This window comes from Poecilia reticulata, chromosome 7, assembly GCF_904066995.2.
Source record: "Poecilia reticulata chromosome 7, P_reticulata-male-v2, whole genome shotgun sequence".
Taxonomy (NCBI): domain Eukaryota; kingdom Metazoa; phylum Chordata; class Actinopteri; order Cyprinodontiformes; family Poeciliidae; genus Poecilia; species Poecilia reticulata.
In genome coordinates, this window is record NC_088836.1 from 4,219,076 (window position 1) to 4,234,742 (window position 15,667).

The following is a 15,667-nucleotide window of genomic DNA, read 5'->3' on the forward strand; positions in this document are numbered from 1 at the left end:
TTGGGAGTCATGTCAAAGCAAGTATGTGGATATGTTGGCGTATTATTTGTCACAGACTGTAATCAGAGAGACCCTAAAACTCTGTTTTCTCATGCACACACAGCAACACAAATATGGAATTTTCTCAAGTCTAAACTCAAGTCTGAGGATTTCTGTACAAATAAATGTTTTTACTAATATTAAACAGACTTTCCATGTTGATGAAAGACCAACTCACATAAAAATTTATTCATTTTCCCAGATATCCAGCAAAGCGTGGCCTAGGCTTAAAAATAATATATGGTACTGGTAAATTTATAGCCCTTATGCCACATTTTGTCAAGCTGCAACAATAAATTTAAAGTAGAACATAATTGTGGAACAATAAGAGTACAAGGTGACATTTGAAGGGCATCAAAACTAAACACACAGCCAAAGCTACAATGTGGTAGTTTAGATAAAAGTAGATTCATGTGTTAGAATTATTCAAATTCCATAGCTAAATATATTGGGAGTTAATTTAGTGACAGGACGTAAACATTGCTTTTCAGAGACATTCTTCAGAGGGCTTGAGTTATTAAGCAAAGAAGTCAGTCTAAGAGAGTTTTCACACCTGACAGTCCTGTGGACTCAGTTTGTTTGGGGACCAAAGTTGAAACTTTTGTTACAGACATTTTCAGCTGGTGTGGTTCACTTTCACACTGCATTGTGTCAAACAAACCAAACTCTTTGAAAAACTTGTTCTCCTCTTCGTCTGTAGTGGCGCTGCACCAAAAACCACTGTAGTAAACCACACAAAAACCTCTAATAAAGGCACTGCGCACAACTTCATTCTTTACAATCAAAAATGGAGTGATGTCAGATTGTAGCAGTTATAGGATTTCTCTTTTCTCTGGCTAAAGATCACAAGCCATTTCTCCTGCTAGCGCTAGACTAGACCTATCTATTTTGGTTGTATTTACCCAGAATGCTCTGACTATAATCCACTTCATACTTTTGGAGCGATCTCTGGTCCGTTTGCAACCTCATAAGCATTTGAACCTCACCAGCGTTCCCTTCAAATCAAACCAAACGTAGGTCTTTAGGCTGACCAGAGTTTACTTTATTGGTCTGCATCACAATTCGATTACACATTCACACCTCCCCCGGTAAACCAAACTTTCTGTGAATGCTCCCTTAATCTACAATTCTGGCTAAATGAATGCAAAAGGTTCACAATTATGTGTTTCTTTATGTTTGGTCTATCACACTAAATCTCGATAAAATACCCGTTTGTGGTTGCTGTTGACAAAAAGTGAAAAAGTTCAAAGTGTATAAATAATTTTGCAAGGTTCTATGTCAATGCAAGAAGAAGTCCCAGCCTGGGGTCTTTCTGCATGGAGTTTTCCTGTGCATACGTAGGTTCTCTCAAGGTTCCCTGACTTCCATCCACTGTCCAAAAGCATGACCGTTAGGGTAACCGGTCTCTCTAAATTGCCCTTCGGTATAAGTGTGTGCACGGTTGTTTACTGTGTGTCTCTTTGTTGTCCTGTGGTGGACTGGTTGGATCACTTACCTCTCTCAAATGCATCTCTGATGAGGTTCACCTCCCTCTGGGAACCAGGGACTCTGAAAATTCCTTCATGGTGGAGGCCTGCAACACACACCCTGACATCAAAGTCTATCTTCACTGAAGCTAAAGGTCTGGACAGACATGTACCCAAGCTAAGAGCAGTTCCACCTACTCATGACCCCCATCATCCAAAGCTCTTTCTCTCTCTCTGTCTGCCTGCTGTAGCAGAAAAAACTGACTCACCATGGAGGTTTATGAAACGAATGCAGCTCTCAACCACCACAGGAATCTGCTGCCCAGAGCTCTGGAGAGGAAAGATAGGCATGCAGATGGAGAGTGAAGATACAGTCAAATATAGAGGAGAAGGAAATGTTAAAATGTGTAACAAAAATGAAGCAAAAACAGCAAAGAAACAGGAGGAAGTTGAAGCAGAAGAGTGATATAATGCTGCTATTATCTAATAGGATTTTTCCTCTATTAACATTTTTACCAGTGCTGCATTGAGAAGTAGTTTTTATAATGAGCTCAGCTGATGCGCAGTTCCAGCAGGTACTAATTGCTCCTGGCTAGTCTGAAGGAGCTGAGTGGGGGAGTCTGCGAGGGTGAAGCTCGTTAGCTTGTGAACTGCAGCTCAGAGGAGGAGCTGTGTCTTGAAGGCAGTGCTAGGTCCAAGCGGGCGTTTTGCACAGTTGAATGGTTGCCATGGAGATGAAAGCATTTTCCAAATATGCAGAGAAGAATCCAAGCAACACTCAACTAATTTTATGTCTTTCTTCTGGTAATAATATGCCTTTATCCTACTAATATTATGACTTTAGTGTCATAATATAATGTCTTTATTCTTGTAATAACCCTCCCCCCCCAAAAAAGACAATCTCTTAGCTCTAATATTCAGTCACAGTTCAAATCTTTCTAGTCATAAGGAGTTCTTGAGGGAGACATTTTCTGTGCCTTCCTACACCACCGTCAATTTCGGCTTAAAACTTTCCCCGTAGGATTTGAACTACAAAAACGGCCGACAGAAGCGACACACAAGACATGGCTGTGTACCTGGGTCCGAGACATTCTCCTTCTTCTTCTGCACCATGCCAACAGCAAAGCAGGGACACATAAAAAAAGCAGAGATTAGAAGAGAGAGAGAGAGAGAGGGGAACGAGAATATGGAAAGTAAAGATTTAAAGGCAGAGGGAAGAGGCACACACACAAACACACTTGATAGAGTAGTCGAGAGGAGGAAGCAAAGAGGGCAGCGTTTCATATCCTTTTCATAAGCGAAGGGGCGGCGGGGGGGTTGTGGGGGAAGATAAGAGGAGTTTGGATTGAAAGGAGAGAAAGGCAGCAATAAGCTGTAAGCATGACGGCACACATGACGGCAGCGTGCATGTCCACCTTCAGTTCTTCAGCACCGGGATTTTCTCTGTGATTTTATTTTAGAGGACTGAGCAGCAGTGCAGCAAACTGAAAAAAAAAAGGGGGGCAGTAAAGCATGTGTGCGCGCCGTCGGAGTGTGTTACCTCTATGTAGGAGAGTATGTCTGTGGTGAAGAGTGTGTGGCAGAATTGGGAAACTGGCCTGGACTTCCGAACCCGGACTGACCGAGTAGTACATTGCATTCTGGGAAATATAACAAATGAAATGCTGGTAATCAAGACATAATGATGTCTAACAGATTTGTGCAAACGTTTTTAAAACACCACTAATTTATGTACTTTGTCCTTCCAATTAACTTTCTTGAAATTTTTTAGTAAAGTGGCATGTATCCACAGTTTTCCCAGTGTTTCTGAAAGTCTTTCCAACAATTAGAATGATTGGAAGTAAAATGTAATAAAGAAACTGAGAATAAATAAATACTTATGCATTGTAATGTCATGTTTGTTTGTTTTTTTATCGTTATGATGATCAATTTTTAAAAATTTGCTCCATGTCTTTCCTCTGCCTCTCCCCTCGACTTCTCAGCTGTCGTCTCTCAGGCACACTTTTGTTTTTGAAAATGCGCATGGAGCCCATTTACCTGGAGGGGTCACTGTCCACGGCTTCCGCTGGAAGGAAGATACAGAAGAAGTGTGAAACAGGGAAGACTAACAAGTGTAGCAGTAAACCAATGCAATATGAATGCTAGTAAAGTGCCTAAGCAACTACAATCTCACTCTCAATGTACATTTTTTACACTTTGTCACATTAATTAAAACAAAGTTCAATAATTTGAGTGACATTTTATGGAAAAAGGTCAAATCTGGGTGAGAAGCAAGAATAAAGTGGAAGGAACATCACATATGATTTAATTTCTAGAAATAAATATTTAGAAATAAAACCAAAAGTATGTCCAGTGATTCAACAAATCAATGCTTTATTGAATCACTATTTGATGCAATTACAGCTGAAATGTTCCTATTTGTAGAAATAGAAACATTTATGCCCTCCTCTTTGTAAAATAACTATAATGGTCAGATTTTACGGAAAATGTCGGAATTTGACTGAGATCTACAATGAAAAAAATTTAAATATTCTGTGACATATATATATATATATATATATATATATATATATATATATATATATATATAACAAATAATTCAATAAGCAGTGGTGGACTCAAATCTTTTATCAAAATCAAGCCGTTTCCAAGAGAGAGTGCAGCTTAGTCATGTACTGGCACAGTAAAAATAACTTTAAAACAGGATGAAACACCATGAGAGGAAAGATTAGTCATGATCTTTTGTTTCACATAAATTTTCCACAGAACTGTGTAAAAACCATTAGTGTTCGGCTATTTCATCATTTCTGCCCATCATGCTCTGTTAGCCTGAAGGGCCTCATGAAAGCAGACAGATTCTTGGTAATGCTTTTGCACAATTCTCCACGCTGATTATTAGTAATGTTGGGTTTAAGCTGTTTCTAATACGCTGCACAAACATATGAAGAGCACCTTTCTGTATGGCATCTTGTAGAAGATCGTGTTTGGCTTGAAGTTTGGAGGCCAGAGAGCTGCTGTTGAGGAATTCTTTTACTTTCTAAATTAATAAAAAAAGAGAGATATCAACAACTAGATCACTCAAAAAGGGGGTTTCTCATTAGGAAAATAGTTCAATATTCTTTATTTAGTGAAATGTGTCCAACTCACTGTTAAGTAGTAAGTCTCTGTCTCCTGCTGATTGGCTCGACGCTTGGCGAGGGAGAGTTTCGCCGTGGTTGTGATTCCTCCAGGTGGCTCGTGTGGTAGGCTGGCGGACACGTCGGGGGAGGGGTTGCACTCGCTGTCACACATGGAGTCCAGCAGGGCAGCAAGCGTGGCTTTAAGCGTTTTACTGATCTGGAAAGACGGAAGGAGTGATCGAGTTGTGTTTTGCGTGTTTCCATCGAGCAATTCTTGACCAAAAAAACACAAGTTGCCTGCAGTGATGCTGTTCATAACGCAAAAAACACAGTATTAACTGACCTCCTCTGTTTCCAAGGTGACGGCGGCGAGTCGAGACTGAAGCTGTTGGAACCTGGTTTCGAGCTCATACCTCACCTGGCTCTCCGCACTCACCTCACACACCTAAAAAGTTACAAAAAAATAATGTGACCCAAAAAATATGGTTTGTTTGGTTTGGTTTGGTTTGGTTAGAGGAATCCTTTAGATCCATTTCCAGCCATCATTGGGCGAGAGGCGCTGAGTTTACAGGGCAAAACAGGAAAAAACAACTTTAGCACACAAAAACATGCCAATATCTCTGAGGACAGTTAAATGTAAAATTTAGGACTGTGGGACAATGGTCCTATGAAGCATCTCCACAGACTTCCATATATTTCTAAATTACTTTATGTAATAAAGTTAACATATCACATTACTGTGAAGCGCAAAACAGAAAACTATGTTGTGCATTTGTATTCATTGCCTCCCCTCCTGAATAGTTTATGTTTAATTTATTGTTGAGTGGTTGAAAAGAAAAAAGAAATCTCATTTGAGATTTTAGTTTTTTAAAATAATTTTTTTAGCTCTGCAAGTACTTTCGAGCTGATTATTTTGGCCCACGTAATAAAGGTTTGGACACCCCTGGTTTAGATCACAGGATTGTCATGTATTCAAAGGGTCCAGTCAAATTCCAGACATAAATCTAATTGTGAATTATACTTGAAAGTTGATGTTTACAGGCACTCTCTATCACAACTGGAGCTATGTCGGAAATAAATCAGCAAAATCTGCTGTCTGACAATGTGTAAAGTTCTAGAGACGCACCCATAAAAGACTTCTTCAAAGGTTTGAGTGAGTTGAATTCAAAAGCACACCACACTTTTAAGATTTTCATCTGTAAAATGTTGAAACTCATGAATCATTTTACTTCCATTTCACAATTATGCTTCTACACCAAACCTTATGGCTCAAACGCAACTAAAAGTGAAAACCCTCAAGTGGGTTGAAATACTTTTAGCTCATGTTGGACATCCAGGATGTTTCATCTTGGCACTGGACACCATAGCAACAAAGAGTCACAGTACCTGGTCACCCTCGTGTGGGTGATAGTTGAATCTGAACGGAAGGCAGAAGGCGGCATCATGTTGCTGTAGCAACGCATCCCTGTCTCCACTCTGGTCCAGGGATGTCACAGCAGTTTCCAGCTGCTTCAGCCCGGTCTCCTCCGTCTTCTGAATGCGCCACCTGCTGGCCAGGTAGCACTTCATCACTCTCTCCACGGACAGATGGAAACCAAGGTCACAGCACTGCCAGGAGAAACAAGCAAAGAGAAAATTATGTAGGTCTTGTGGAAGGTTTTTGAGAAATCTTTGCTATGTACTAACTGTTACTGCTTTCTAAGATCCAAAAACCAAAAACTATTCCAAAAATGGCCATGGGTAGTGAAAGTTTTTTTTTTTTGGGTGACAGCAGATGATTTGTTTTTGGATGAACATCTGACTTGATAATTTGATGATTATATGTAATATATTTTAAACAAAAATATAGACACATCAATAACTAAAAATGTTGTGCAACTTAGACAGAAACGAAAGCTAACTTAATCTGACCCTACATGTTCAAAAAGTGGTCACACCGGACAGTTGGCAAACAAAAGACATCTCCACATCCTTTAATCTCTTAAATTAATGAAACTAAATTGATAGAGCTTATTATTTACAAAACTGACCACAAACCTAACCCTTCATCATAACAGCAGCATAACTGCACTTAAAAGCAAACAAACTTCTGAGTAGTTTTCAAAATCCCCAGAAATGTTCCTTACGTCAATGAGAGTGCTGACATCCTGCAGGTAGTATTTGTTCATGGCTGCATTAGCCGCAGCTAGATTCAACAGGTAGTCATTTCGTGCCTTTGTACACTTCAGCTGGGTCTCCTGCATTTTTCCATGTCTCTGTTCACACAAATAGGAAAAATCATATTTTTAAAAAACACAGGAAACTCACTTTTAAAACTCAGCAGAAATTTCCATTTGCAGATGTTGAAAACACCTGAACTCATTTAGCTCAAAGAGGAAAAGGAAGTGGTTTCCGCTGCAGTAACCTCACTTCAAGACTTCCTGTGGTTTTGTTCACTGTTTCTGTTTCAACAGACGTTCACATTCACCTTCTCCATCAACCGTTCCATCTTCTTGACGGAGCTCCGCCTCTGCCCTGCCAGTTGGCCGGGGCCGAGCTCGGCCGACTTCCCAGTGTGCCTTTCTTCCAGTCGCTCGGCTTCCTTCAGTTTTCCCTCAGCTGTCAGGCAGTCTGTGTGGTACTGGTTGTAGGTCTTTAGAGCCTTGAAATGCAGAACAACAAAACGTGTCGTGAGCAAAATCAAAAGTGTTGTCCTTTTAACGTGCCAGATTTTGAACTCCGTCTGCACACGCCGTCTAATAACTGGTGTTACGTACCGTCTGCAGTTCGGTGGTGACCTTTAGCAGCTCGTCCTGCATCTGGATTCCCACCTCTTTGCTCTGCGACGTGCACAAGTGTAGATTGTTAACGGAAAATGTGAAAAGTGTATATGTAAAAAATATTAAGACATTTTTATAGTGGCCAGCTAGGTTTTTATTTTTGTGGTCTTGTCTGTCATTTTATGAATGTATGGCTGATGATTTTCTAAAATGTTTTGATAGATTTCAAGTAAGTGTTATATTCTCAGTATTTCCTCTGGTTATAAATGGTGCCTTATACACAATACTGAGTGTGGCACTGTGGGTTATAATTGCACAGTTCAAAATTATGTTTTCAACACCCTTTGGCCAGTTAACTAAGAAAATGACTTTGGTGTGCGTTTTTAGTCATCCCAAAGTTTTGACTTGTGAAATCTTATTTTAGTCTTAGTTTACACATTTGTTTTCTGCTGAAGCTAATGAAACAAAACAGAAGTTGCAACTGGCAGTACAGTATAAGTGAAAAAAATATTGTATTTGTATTAACCTAAAATATGGATAACAACAAAAAGTTATAACTTGTGTCTGATGCAGCAATTTACCTCAACAAAACCTTTACAGCTATACTGTAAATAAAGACAACAATAGTATTTCCTGAACAGAAAACGCTCGTAAAAAAGTACAGAGAAACAGTTACTGAAAAAGACAGAAATTAAAATACCTCAGCAACATTTAAGATAGCTCAGTTGAAAGATATAGGGCACATATTGTGATTTGGTTTACTTGAATATTGAAGGGAAAAGTTCAATGCCAGAGAAACAACTCGGTTTCTTCTGTAGAGAAAAGGGAAGGCTACTTATTTATCCCAGCATATTCCTCTTGCTCATTTCTACTTTTGGCTAGGACATTTTCTCATAAATAATACATTGACTTATGCTCCAGAGCACAGCAGTATATTTATGTCCTCTGCAGAACTGAATGCAGGATTTAAAAACTAAAATTGTGCCTTTAATTACTCATCAAGTCAAAGTTGGAAGCAGAAGTCCATGATATACATTCCAACATCTAGCCTATGTCAGTTCAAATGATATGATATAGAAATGCAGTTTCTGTTTCCCACAAACATAAAATATACTGTATGTAGTAATTAACAAAAAACAAAACACTCAAAAACATATTCTTGCTACATTTTGTTTCCAGTTTACCTTCAGCTTCATAACCTCAAATTATGGATGTAATCTAAAGGCACTTTCACACCAGAAAGACAACAAACAATTGTCCGTACAATTGTTCACATTGTATGGACAATGTGGAGTCTGTACTCTCACGGACTCCACATTGTCCGTGAAAGTACATGACATTTTCAAAGTAAGAATAGATAAGGAGAAGCCCAGTTGGTCACCTCAGCTTTGTCTGAGGCTCAGATCTCCTTCTAAGCCACATCACATCTGTGTGTGAGAGACCAGAGTAGAGCTCAGAACTGACGCACTATGATTAAAAACTATTTAATCTAACACAGTATTTCTCAACCTTTTTTGGGCCAGCGCCCCCTAGCCTTTATCCAGGTCCCTCACCGCCCCCCACCAAAGAATTTGCAGGCTACTTTGCACTGACCATTATTTTATTATTAATATAATTATCACTATTGTAGATGTTTTGATTTTTATGCTTGTTTCTGTATTTATCATCAAAAATAATTTCCCAGAGAACAAAAAAGTCATGGGAATAGAAATTATTTTCACAGGCGTCTACGAAAAATGCAATGAACATTCAACTTAAAATTGGTAGGCCTAACAGCAGCCAATCAGAGTGGAAAAAAATATTCTTATTTTGTGCCATTTTCTAGTTGTTAAATATTCCACAAAATAACCAGATAAAAGATGAACAACATGCCAGTTTAAACTTTGAGCTATTTGCAAAACAACTGAGCTCTGCAACATTTAAACATGGATAGAACTGTAACTACATTAATCATAGCTCTTCTTCTCTTCAGTGTTTGTCAGTTTCTGGTGGTGCAGCTCTGTGCTGCCTTCAGGAGAATGGGACATCAGAGTATCATCCATAAAACTTCACCCACATGGCATTTATTGTGAAAACCAGAGCTTTCAGTGGAAAAACAAAAGTTCCAGATCCTTTTAATGCCATGCAAATATGAGACAGAAACATGGATTATATCTTTATATAGACCTGTCTATTGATTTATAGATTCATAGTTTTACTGGACATAAATTACAAAGAACAAATCTGTTCTTAATCAAATCCTAATGAATCAAATTGAAAGTGTCATGGAGTCATCAGCCTCATGACATTAACACTGACATGAAAAATAATATTGAAGAAATAAATATATCAAATCTAATTAAAAACATAAATAAGTGATAAGTTATTTACTGTTATGGTCTGTGAGATATATTTATTCTCAGTAGTAGATATGGTCTCAACAAACCCATGGCACTTCAACAATATTATTTTACCTTTTATGTGGAAATAGTGTCTGTTTATTCTTGCCATAAAGTCCTCTGTATTAATTATTGCTCGAAAGGTCTTACCATACCAGTTTATTCCTCTGTATTTACTTTAGTTTCTTAGTTTATTCTTGCATTTTGTTCTTCATTAATTTTCATTTAGTTTCATTTGATTAGTATTATCCTCTCTTGGTTTATTGCTATGTCCACTTTAGTTTCTTTCCTGTTGCTAAATTTATTTTATCATTTATTGACGCTCACCATCAGTAATCTCATCACCTGCTGCGCCGCCTAATCGTCATGTTTTTCACATCATGTGTTGATTTTTCACTGTTCAGCGTCGGATTCTCTGTTTTTATGCCATAATTCACATCTAGTTCGTCGCTCCGTTTTATGTCCCGCTTCTCCTGTTTCAGAGTTTTGCGCAATGTGAACGTCTTCTTTTTTTAAGCCCCTAAGGTGCAGGGCGGTCGGGAAGCGTATCGATGGGGAAAAGGCAGACTGACATAAACCTTTTAAAACAACGGAAGCAATTTCTGCATTCTGATTGTTGAAATTTAAAAGTGCTGTGTTGTTCTATCACCCCCGTTTGATACCGGACCACTTACAGCACCGGTGATAACGCTACAAAATGAAGGCTCGTGGTATCACCCATGGAGGGATTTCTTTATTTCTTTATTTAAATGGGTTCATTTTTCAGAGGGATACACAGTGAGGGTGTCGTGATTTTAGCTACCAGTAGCAGGAGAACGAAGCTGCGCCAAGAAGCTAACAGAAGCTACAAACACTGAATAGAAGAAGAGCTGCCATCGATACAGCTGCAGCCAAGCATGGTTTAATGTTACACAATACAGTTTTACCAAGTTGCTCAAAGTCAAAACTGGCATTGTTGTGCATTTAAGGTGTAAAGTTTACATTCGACTAAAGGCCCCCCAAAGGCATCCCAGTGCCCCCCTTTTGTAAAAAATGTCCGCCAGCGCCCCCTGCCGTCCTCTGAACGCCCCCTGGGGGGTGGTACCGCCCACGTTGAGAACCGCTAATCTAACACTTTGCTGTTCTATATAGATAGAAAAACACCTTTCTGTTGGTTAACAGCCAGATAGACGTTGCTCCAGATAAGAACATATGTACTGAGCCAACTTTACCAAAGAGAAATATCAAAACATGGATCACAACTAGCATTAGCCAGCTATATTAACAAACGTCTAAGAATTTGCCAGAACAACAAGAGAGAGGATTGTTACATTTGTACTTCCTTCACATTTATATTATTCCTGTGAAAAATTTTGTAAAGCCCAGATGATGATGTCATTGCTTTGTAAGTTTCTGAGTTATTTTGCAATGTTTTAATTAAACTTGGGCACTGCTGTAGTTGACACAGGATGACAGACTACCCAGAGAAGAAGAATCCATTAATCCAAAACAAAAAAAAAACAGGTTAATGTTAATGATACTCTGCTAGGAGATCTGTCCTCTGTTCTGATGAAACTCCAGTTGAAGTGTTTGGATCTAATGACATTTGTGACACGTTGAAAAAAGTAGGAAACACATGAGACTGATTTCTAAGGAAATCTATGTAAATTCTGTTTGAAGAAAGTTACCTCGCTCATGATTCTGCAGTTTACCAAACAAATTATTTTTGATAATCCTCATTGACATAAATAGGTTTACTCTGATTTAATGCCAGACAGAAAGAACAAATGTTTAATTTTGGTCTTAATGCGCCTAAAATTTTTTATATTCAACCTCACAGCATAGTCATAAAATAAAGTCATAATTTTAATTTTAACCTAATTAATAGTGATAATCATATTTTCTGTAACTCAAAATGAATTCATTTAAATTTTAGAACTTTGAAGTCTTGTATACAAAAGAATTTAAAAAGAATTTCACTCATATTTATTAATAAAACTGAAGAAAGACCGACTTATGGAAGGAAAAGATGACAGTTGTTGTTTTGCAAAGATATCCAATTGCTTTGAGGTATTTTCTTTTACCTTACTTGAATTTTTCTTACTTTGATGTTTTTTTTAAATCATGAAAAGTAAAGAATACATTTTCAAAGAAGTATGTTTCTTTTGAGAAAAATAATTGAGGTATTGTGTGATCTTTCTAAAAGGAGTCAATATTGTATTGTTGTTTTTAAAGTTGTGCACCATTTTTTTTTTTGATCAGTTGCAATAACATCTCAGAGTTTAGAAGCTGAAAGGCTTCTGATTGGGGTTGGTCCAAAATAACAAAGCTCTAAAACAACTCTTGAAACCTAATTAAGATTCAGCTCAAATTTCAAAGTGCAAAAAAGGTTCAGAGAACGTCATTGGCAAGCAGTAGTTTCAAACAGCGTCCTGTGCACTTTATAAACGAATGAGGCTGCTGATCTCACTACTGGAACAAATGAACAAAGGTTGACGAAGAAGCTCTTGGAGCTCTGCTGTTCCGTAAAGTTGCGTATGCGATGGTGGACGTTGCTTTCACCTTTTTGTGCAGGCGGTGTGCGTCCTCGGTACTGTGTGTCAGGCTCAATGTGAGCGTGTTAAAGCAGGTGTCCCCCAGCGCTGCGTGTTCCCGGCTCTCTAGACGGGTCTGAGTCAGCAGAACGGACCAGACCTGACACACAGACTGACCCCACTGCTCCTTCCTGTGGATGGATGGACAATAACATGATCACTGCCCCGTCCTTTAAATGGACGCCTGTTTGACAACACAAAACAGGCGCGATAGGTTGTTCTCCAGAGACCAGAAAGGCAACCTCATCCCTTACTTTTTAGTCTTGTGAGTGAACCTCTCGGTTAGTTTATCGAGGGCTCTTGCATATTCAGTCTCGATGTCACCTCGGCGCCTGAGAAACTCAGACAGGTCTGAGAGCTGCTGCTGCTTCACCTCCACCTGGGAGTCTAAAATCTTTATCTGGTCTGTCAGCTGGGCCCGCAAGTCTGGTAAGTCAGAGAGAGACAGAGAGAAAGACAGAATAAATACATATTAATGACCCACATGCTGACATGTGAAAACACAGTGAACAGAGATAGGATGCTATTTTGAAACGAGGTGTCATTAATCTTTCCATTAAACTAAAAATATAAACAGCTAATACTAGTTAATACTAGTTATAAATATGCTTATTTGCAGTGTGTTAGATTTTAATATACATTCTTTACTAATAAAAGATACATACCAGTTGCTTTTCAATTACATATGTGTGCAAATCTTTATTCTGCTAATGTCGGAAAAACACAATTTTGCAATTAACTAAGAGATTAAATTGAATCACATGTGAATAAGTTTGTCCATGTGACAAGTAATTAAAAATCATGCCAGTGAAGAATGTAAACAGTTACATGAGATATAGTCATAATTCAGCCATGGTGCTAGTGCTCATCAAATATCAGCCAATCAGAGGAGACATTGGCGTTTTATTCAGGCGTTTGTGCGACAAGCACCGCCCGCTTGGGAGAGGCTACATATGCGGGGGAAATTGTAGTTAACGATTTTACATAAGAGCGATGGATTCAGCATGTTGAAATGACACACAACTTTTTATGAACTGTGCGATGCTGTGGGAGCCCTGGTGGAGCCAGCTGCACATTGACCGAAACCACCTCCCAGCCCCCACTACACCCCCAAAACAAACCATCATCCTCCTACCACTTCCTCTCATCTTCTTTGTCATTTCCACCAGTAGTAAAAATCCGGCTGTTCATCACGTGATTTGTGTGACGTAAAAAAAACTGCTTCGATACGGCTGAAAAACTACCTCATCCTAATGCAAAAACCTTTTGTTGAAAACTGTGTTTTTTTTTTATTTTTTATAATTGATGTGTTTCCATTAAACAATTTTATTTTTGTAATTTCAATTTGTGCAATTTTGTATTTAATGGAAACACAGCTACTTTATGCTCTGTTAAATAGTCTGTTAATACGTTTAGGGGCAATTACTTTTTCACATCTGGTCCAAGTTGGTTTCAGTAGCTTTTCTCCCTTAATAAGTGAAATCATCTTTTTAAAACTACATTTTGTACATGGGTTATCTTTGACATTAAAATTTGTTTTCTAGCTAAGAAATCCAAAAAGGGGCAGAGTGCGCTTAAGTTGAACTGCATTTAACACCGTTGCATTAATTTTGACTGATTTGGCCGTAGGTATTGCCAAATTCTTAACATTTAATGTATCTGACAAAAAAGAAATCTTGATTGGGACAACATAATTGTGATCAATCAAAGGGCAAACTTAGTTAGACAGACCTGACAAGCATTTAGCGAAGTATCTATTTTAAAGTTGACCCTTACACAGTTGAATAGTACAAGTTCCCATTTCTTTATTTATATCTATGAAAAATGCATCTCTCAAGTTTCAAGTCAGGTCTTTGCTCAGCTTTTAATTTTTTTTACTTCTCAGAAACAGTCTGCTCCAGTTGATTATTTTTAAAACCCTTCCCATGCTTCTCTGTCTGTCACAAGTCAAGTCTTCATAGATTTGCACATCCTGAGGAGATCTATCACAAACAGTGATCTATCACAAACAGTGATAGATCTGGACTAAAAAGAAGTAAATGTCAAGAGGAAAACACTAAAAGACCATCGAAAACAGAGGAATATGTTGCTGGGCAGTATTCCAAATGGCGTGAGAACACTCTGCTTCCTTAGAAGCAAAGCTGAGTGAAACTACAATAGCATGATGATTTTGTTCAGAACCTTAATATGTAGTGCAGTTAACAGAGTTCCACTGCACTTCATGAAAAAAGAGCAGATTTACTGTTTTATATGCATTCCTCAATGAAAGAACTGTGCTTTACAAGCGTCTGTATGTTGCTTTTGTAGGAAAATGTAGCAGAGCTTTATCAGGATGACAATGAAAACTGAACACAAAGTTCTACCAGTTTTTACGATATCTAAAACATTGCTATCTCCTCTGTTTAAAATATGTCATAATGTGATTGAGTTAGCAGCTATTCAACCACAGAAGATTTTGTGAAACCTGTAGGAAATCCTGTATTTAGTTCCGAACAGCTTCAAAGTCCCTGTTTAAGAATAACATCCCAACACCATGATGCTAACAGCACTGTTTAAATGTTTTGTGCAGTGTTAGAGTTCCAAATTACCTTGCTACTTTGTGTTGGTCTGTCATAGTTTTTGACACACTTCCTCTAATGTGCTAATTGCAAAGCTAATTTTTTGTTCAGCACTATTAGTGCATTTCTTAACTTTGAAATGTTTAGCGAACTTTGCATCCCCTCAGCAAATTTTTCCACTTACATTCTGACGCTCCAATTTACCTGATCTGTTTTGTAAACTTTCAATTGAATAAAATGTGATAACTTTGAGGTTTAGGTTATTAACTCTCCTCTCCTCTCCTCTCCTCTCCTCTCCTCTCCTCTCCTCTCCTCTCCTCTCCTCCCTCTCCTCTCCTCTCCTCTCCTCTCCTCTCCTCTCCTCTCCTCTCCTCTCCTCTCCTCTCCTCTCCTCTCCTCTCCTCTCCTCTCCTCTCCTCTCCTCTCCTCTCCTCTCCTCTCCTCTCCTCTCCTCTCCTCTCCTCTCCTCTCCTCTCCTCTCCTCTCCTCTCCTCTCCTCTCCTCTCCTCACTAACTTCATTTCAAACAGGAAACAGGAACAAATTAAACATTAACACTAAAAATCAAGACAAACACAAATACAGTATCAAAGGGCATTATAGAAAATGTACATTACGAGGTCAAAATTAAATTGGTGCTCAGGGGTTGAAGTCTTTGAAGGGCAGATATAATTTGAATTGGAGAGCACTTTAGCATTAGCTTCCACTAAACACAGTGTTTATGTTGTGCCTTAGCATTAGCAGAACTAATGTTTTGTGATTAGTGCTTCATGGTT

The 15,667-nt window shown here is 38.5% G+C and overlaps 1 protein-coding gene and 1 long non-coding RNA gene across 4 annotated transcripts in view; one reads left to right on the plus strand and one right to left on the minus strand.

The window, feature by feature from the left end:
- Nucleotides 1-15,667, minus strand: part of arhgap4b (Rho GTPase activating protein 4b) — a 36,581-nt gene that overhangs the window by 8,441 nt on the left and 12,473 nt on the right. For 2 of the 3 annotated variants that reach the window (XM_081608607.1, XM_008412781.3), the window contains exons 3-15: nucleotides 12,589-12,760; nucleotides 12,303-12,465; nucleotides 7,381-7,443; nucleotides 7,092-7,265; nucleotides 6,751-6,879; nucleotides 6,011-6,232; nucleotides 4,968-5,069; nucleotides 4,653-4,841; nucleotides 4,458-4,542; nucleotides 3,543-3,570; nucleotides 3,046-3,145; nucleotides 1,775-1,835; nucleotides 1,535-1,612 (exon numbers count right to left, since the gene is read on the minus strand). In XM_081608607.1, coding sequence (XP_081464733.1) covers nucleotides 1,535-1,612; nucleotides 1,775-1,835; nucleotides 3,046-3,145; nucleotides 3,543-3,570; nucleotides 4,458-4,542; nucleotides 4,653-4,841; nucleotides 4,968-5,069; nucleotides 6,011-6,232; nucleotides 6,751-6,879; nucleotides 7,092-7,265; nucleotides 7,381-7,443; nucleotides 12,303-12,465; nucleotides 12,589-12,760 — 1,566 coding nt within the window. Of the gene's footprint in view, nucleotides 1-1,534; nucleotides 1,613-1,774; nucleotides 1,836-2,581; nucleotides 2,610-3,045; nucleotides 3,146-3,542; nucleotides 3,571-4,457; nucleotides 4,543-4,652; nucleotides 4,842-4,967; nucleotides 5,070-6,010; nucleotides 6,233-6,750; nucleotides 6,880-7,091; nucleotides 7,266-7,380; nucleotides 7,444-12,302; nucleotides 12,466-12,588; nucleotides 12,761-15,667 lie in introns of all 3 variants that reach the window. The other variant, XM_008412782.3, reaches the window with a different exon arrangement.
- On the plus strand, nucleotides 2,264-3,672 carry LOC145552164 (uncharacterized). The gene is made up of 2 exons (XR_014088113.1): nucleotides 2,264-2,309; nucleotides 3,488-3,672. It is a non-coding gene; the product is annotated as an uncharacterized LOC145552164 (long non-coding RNA).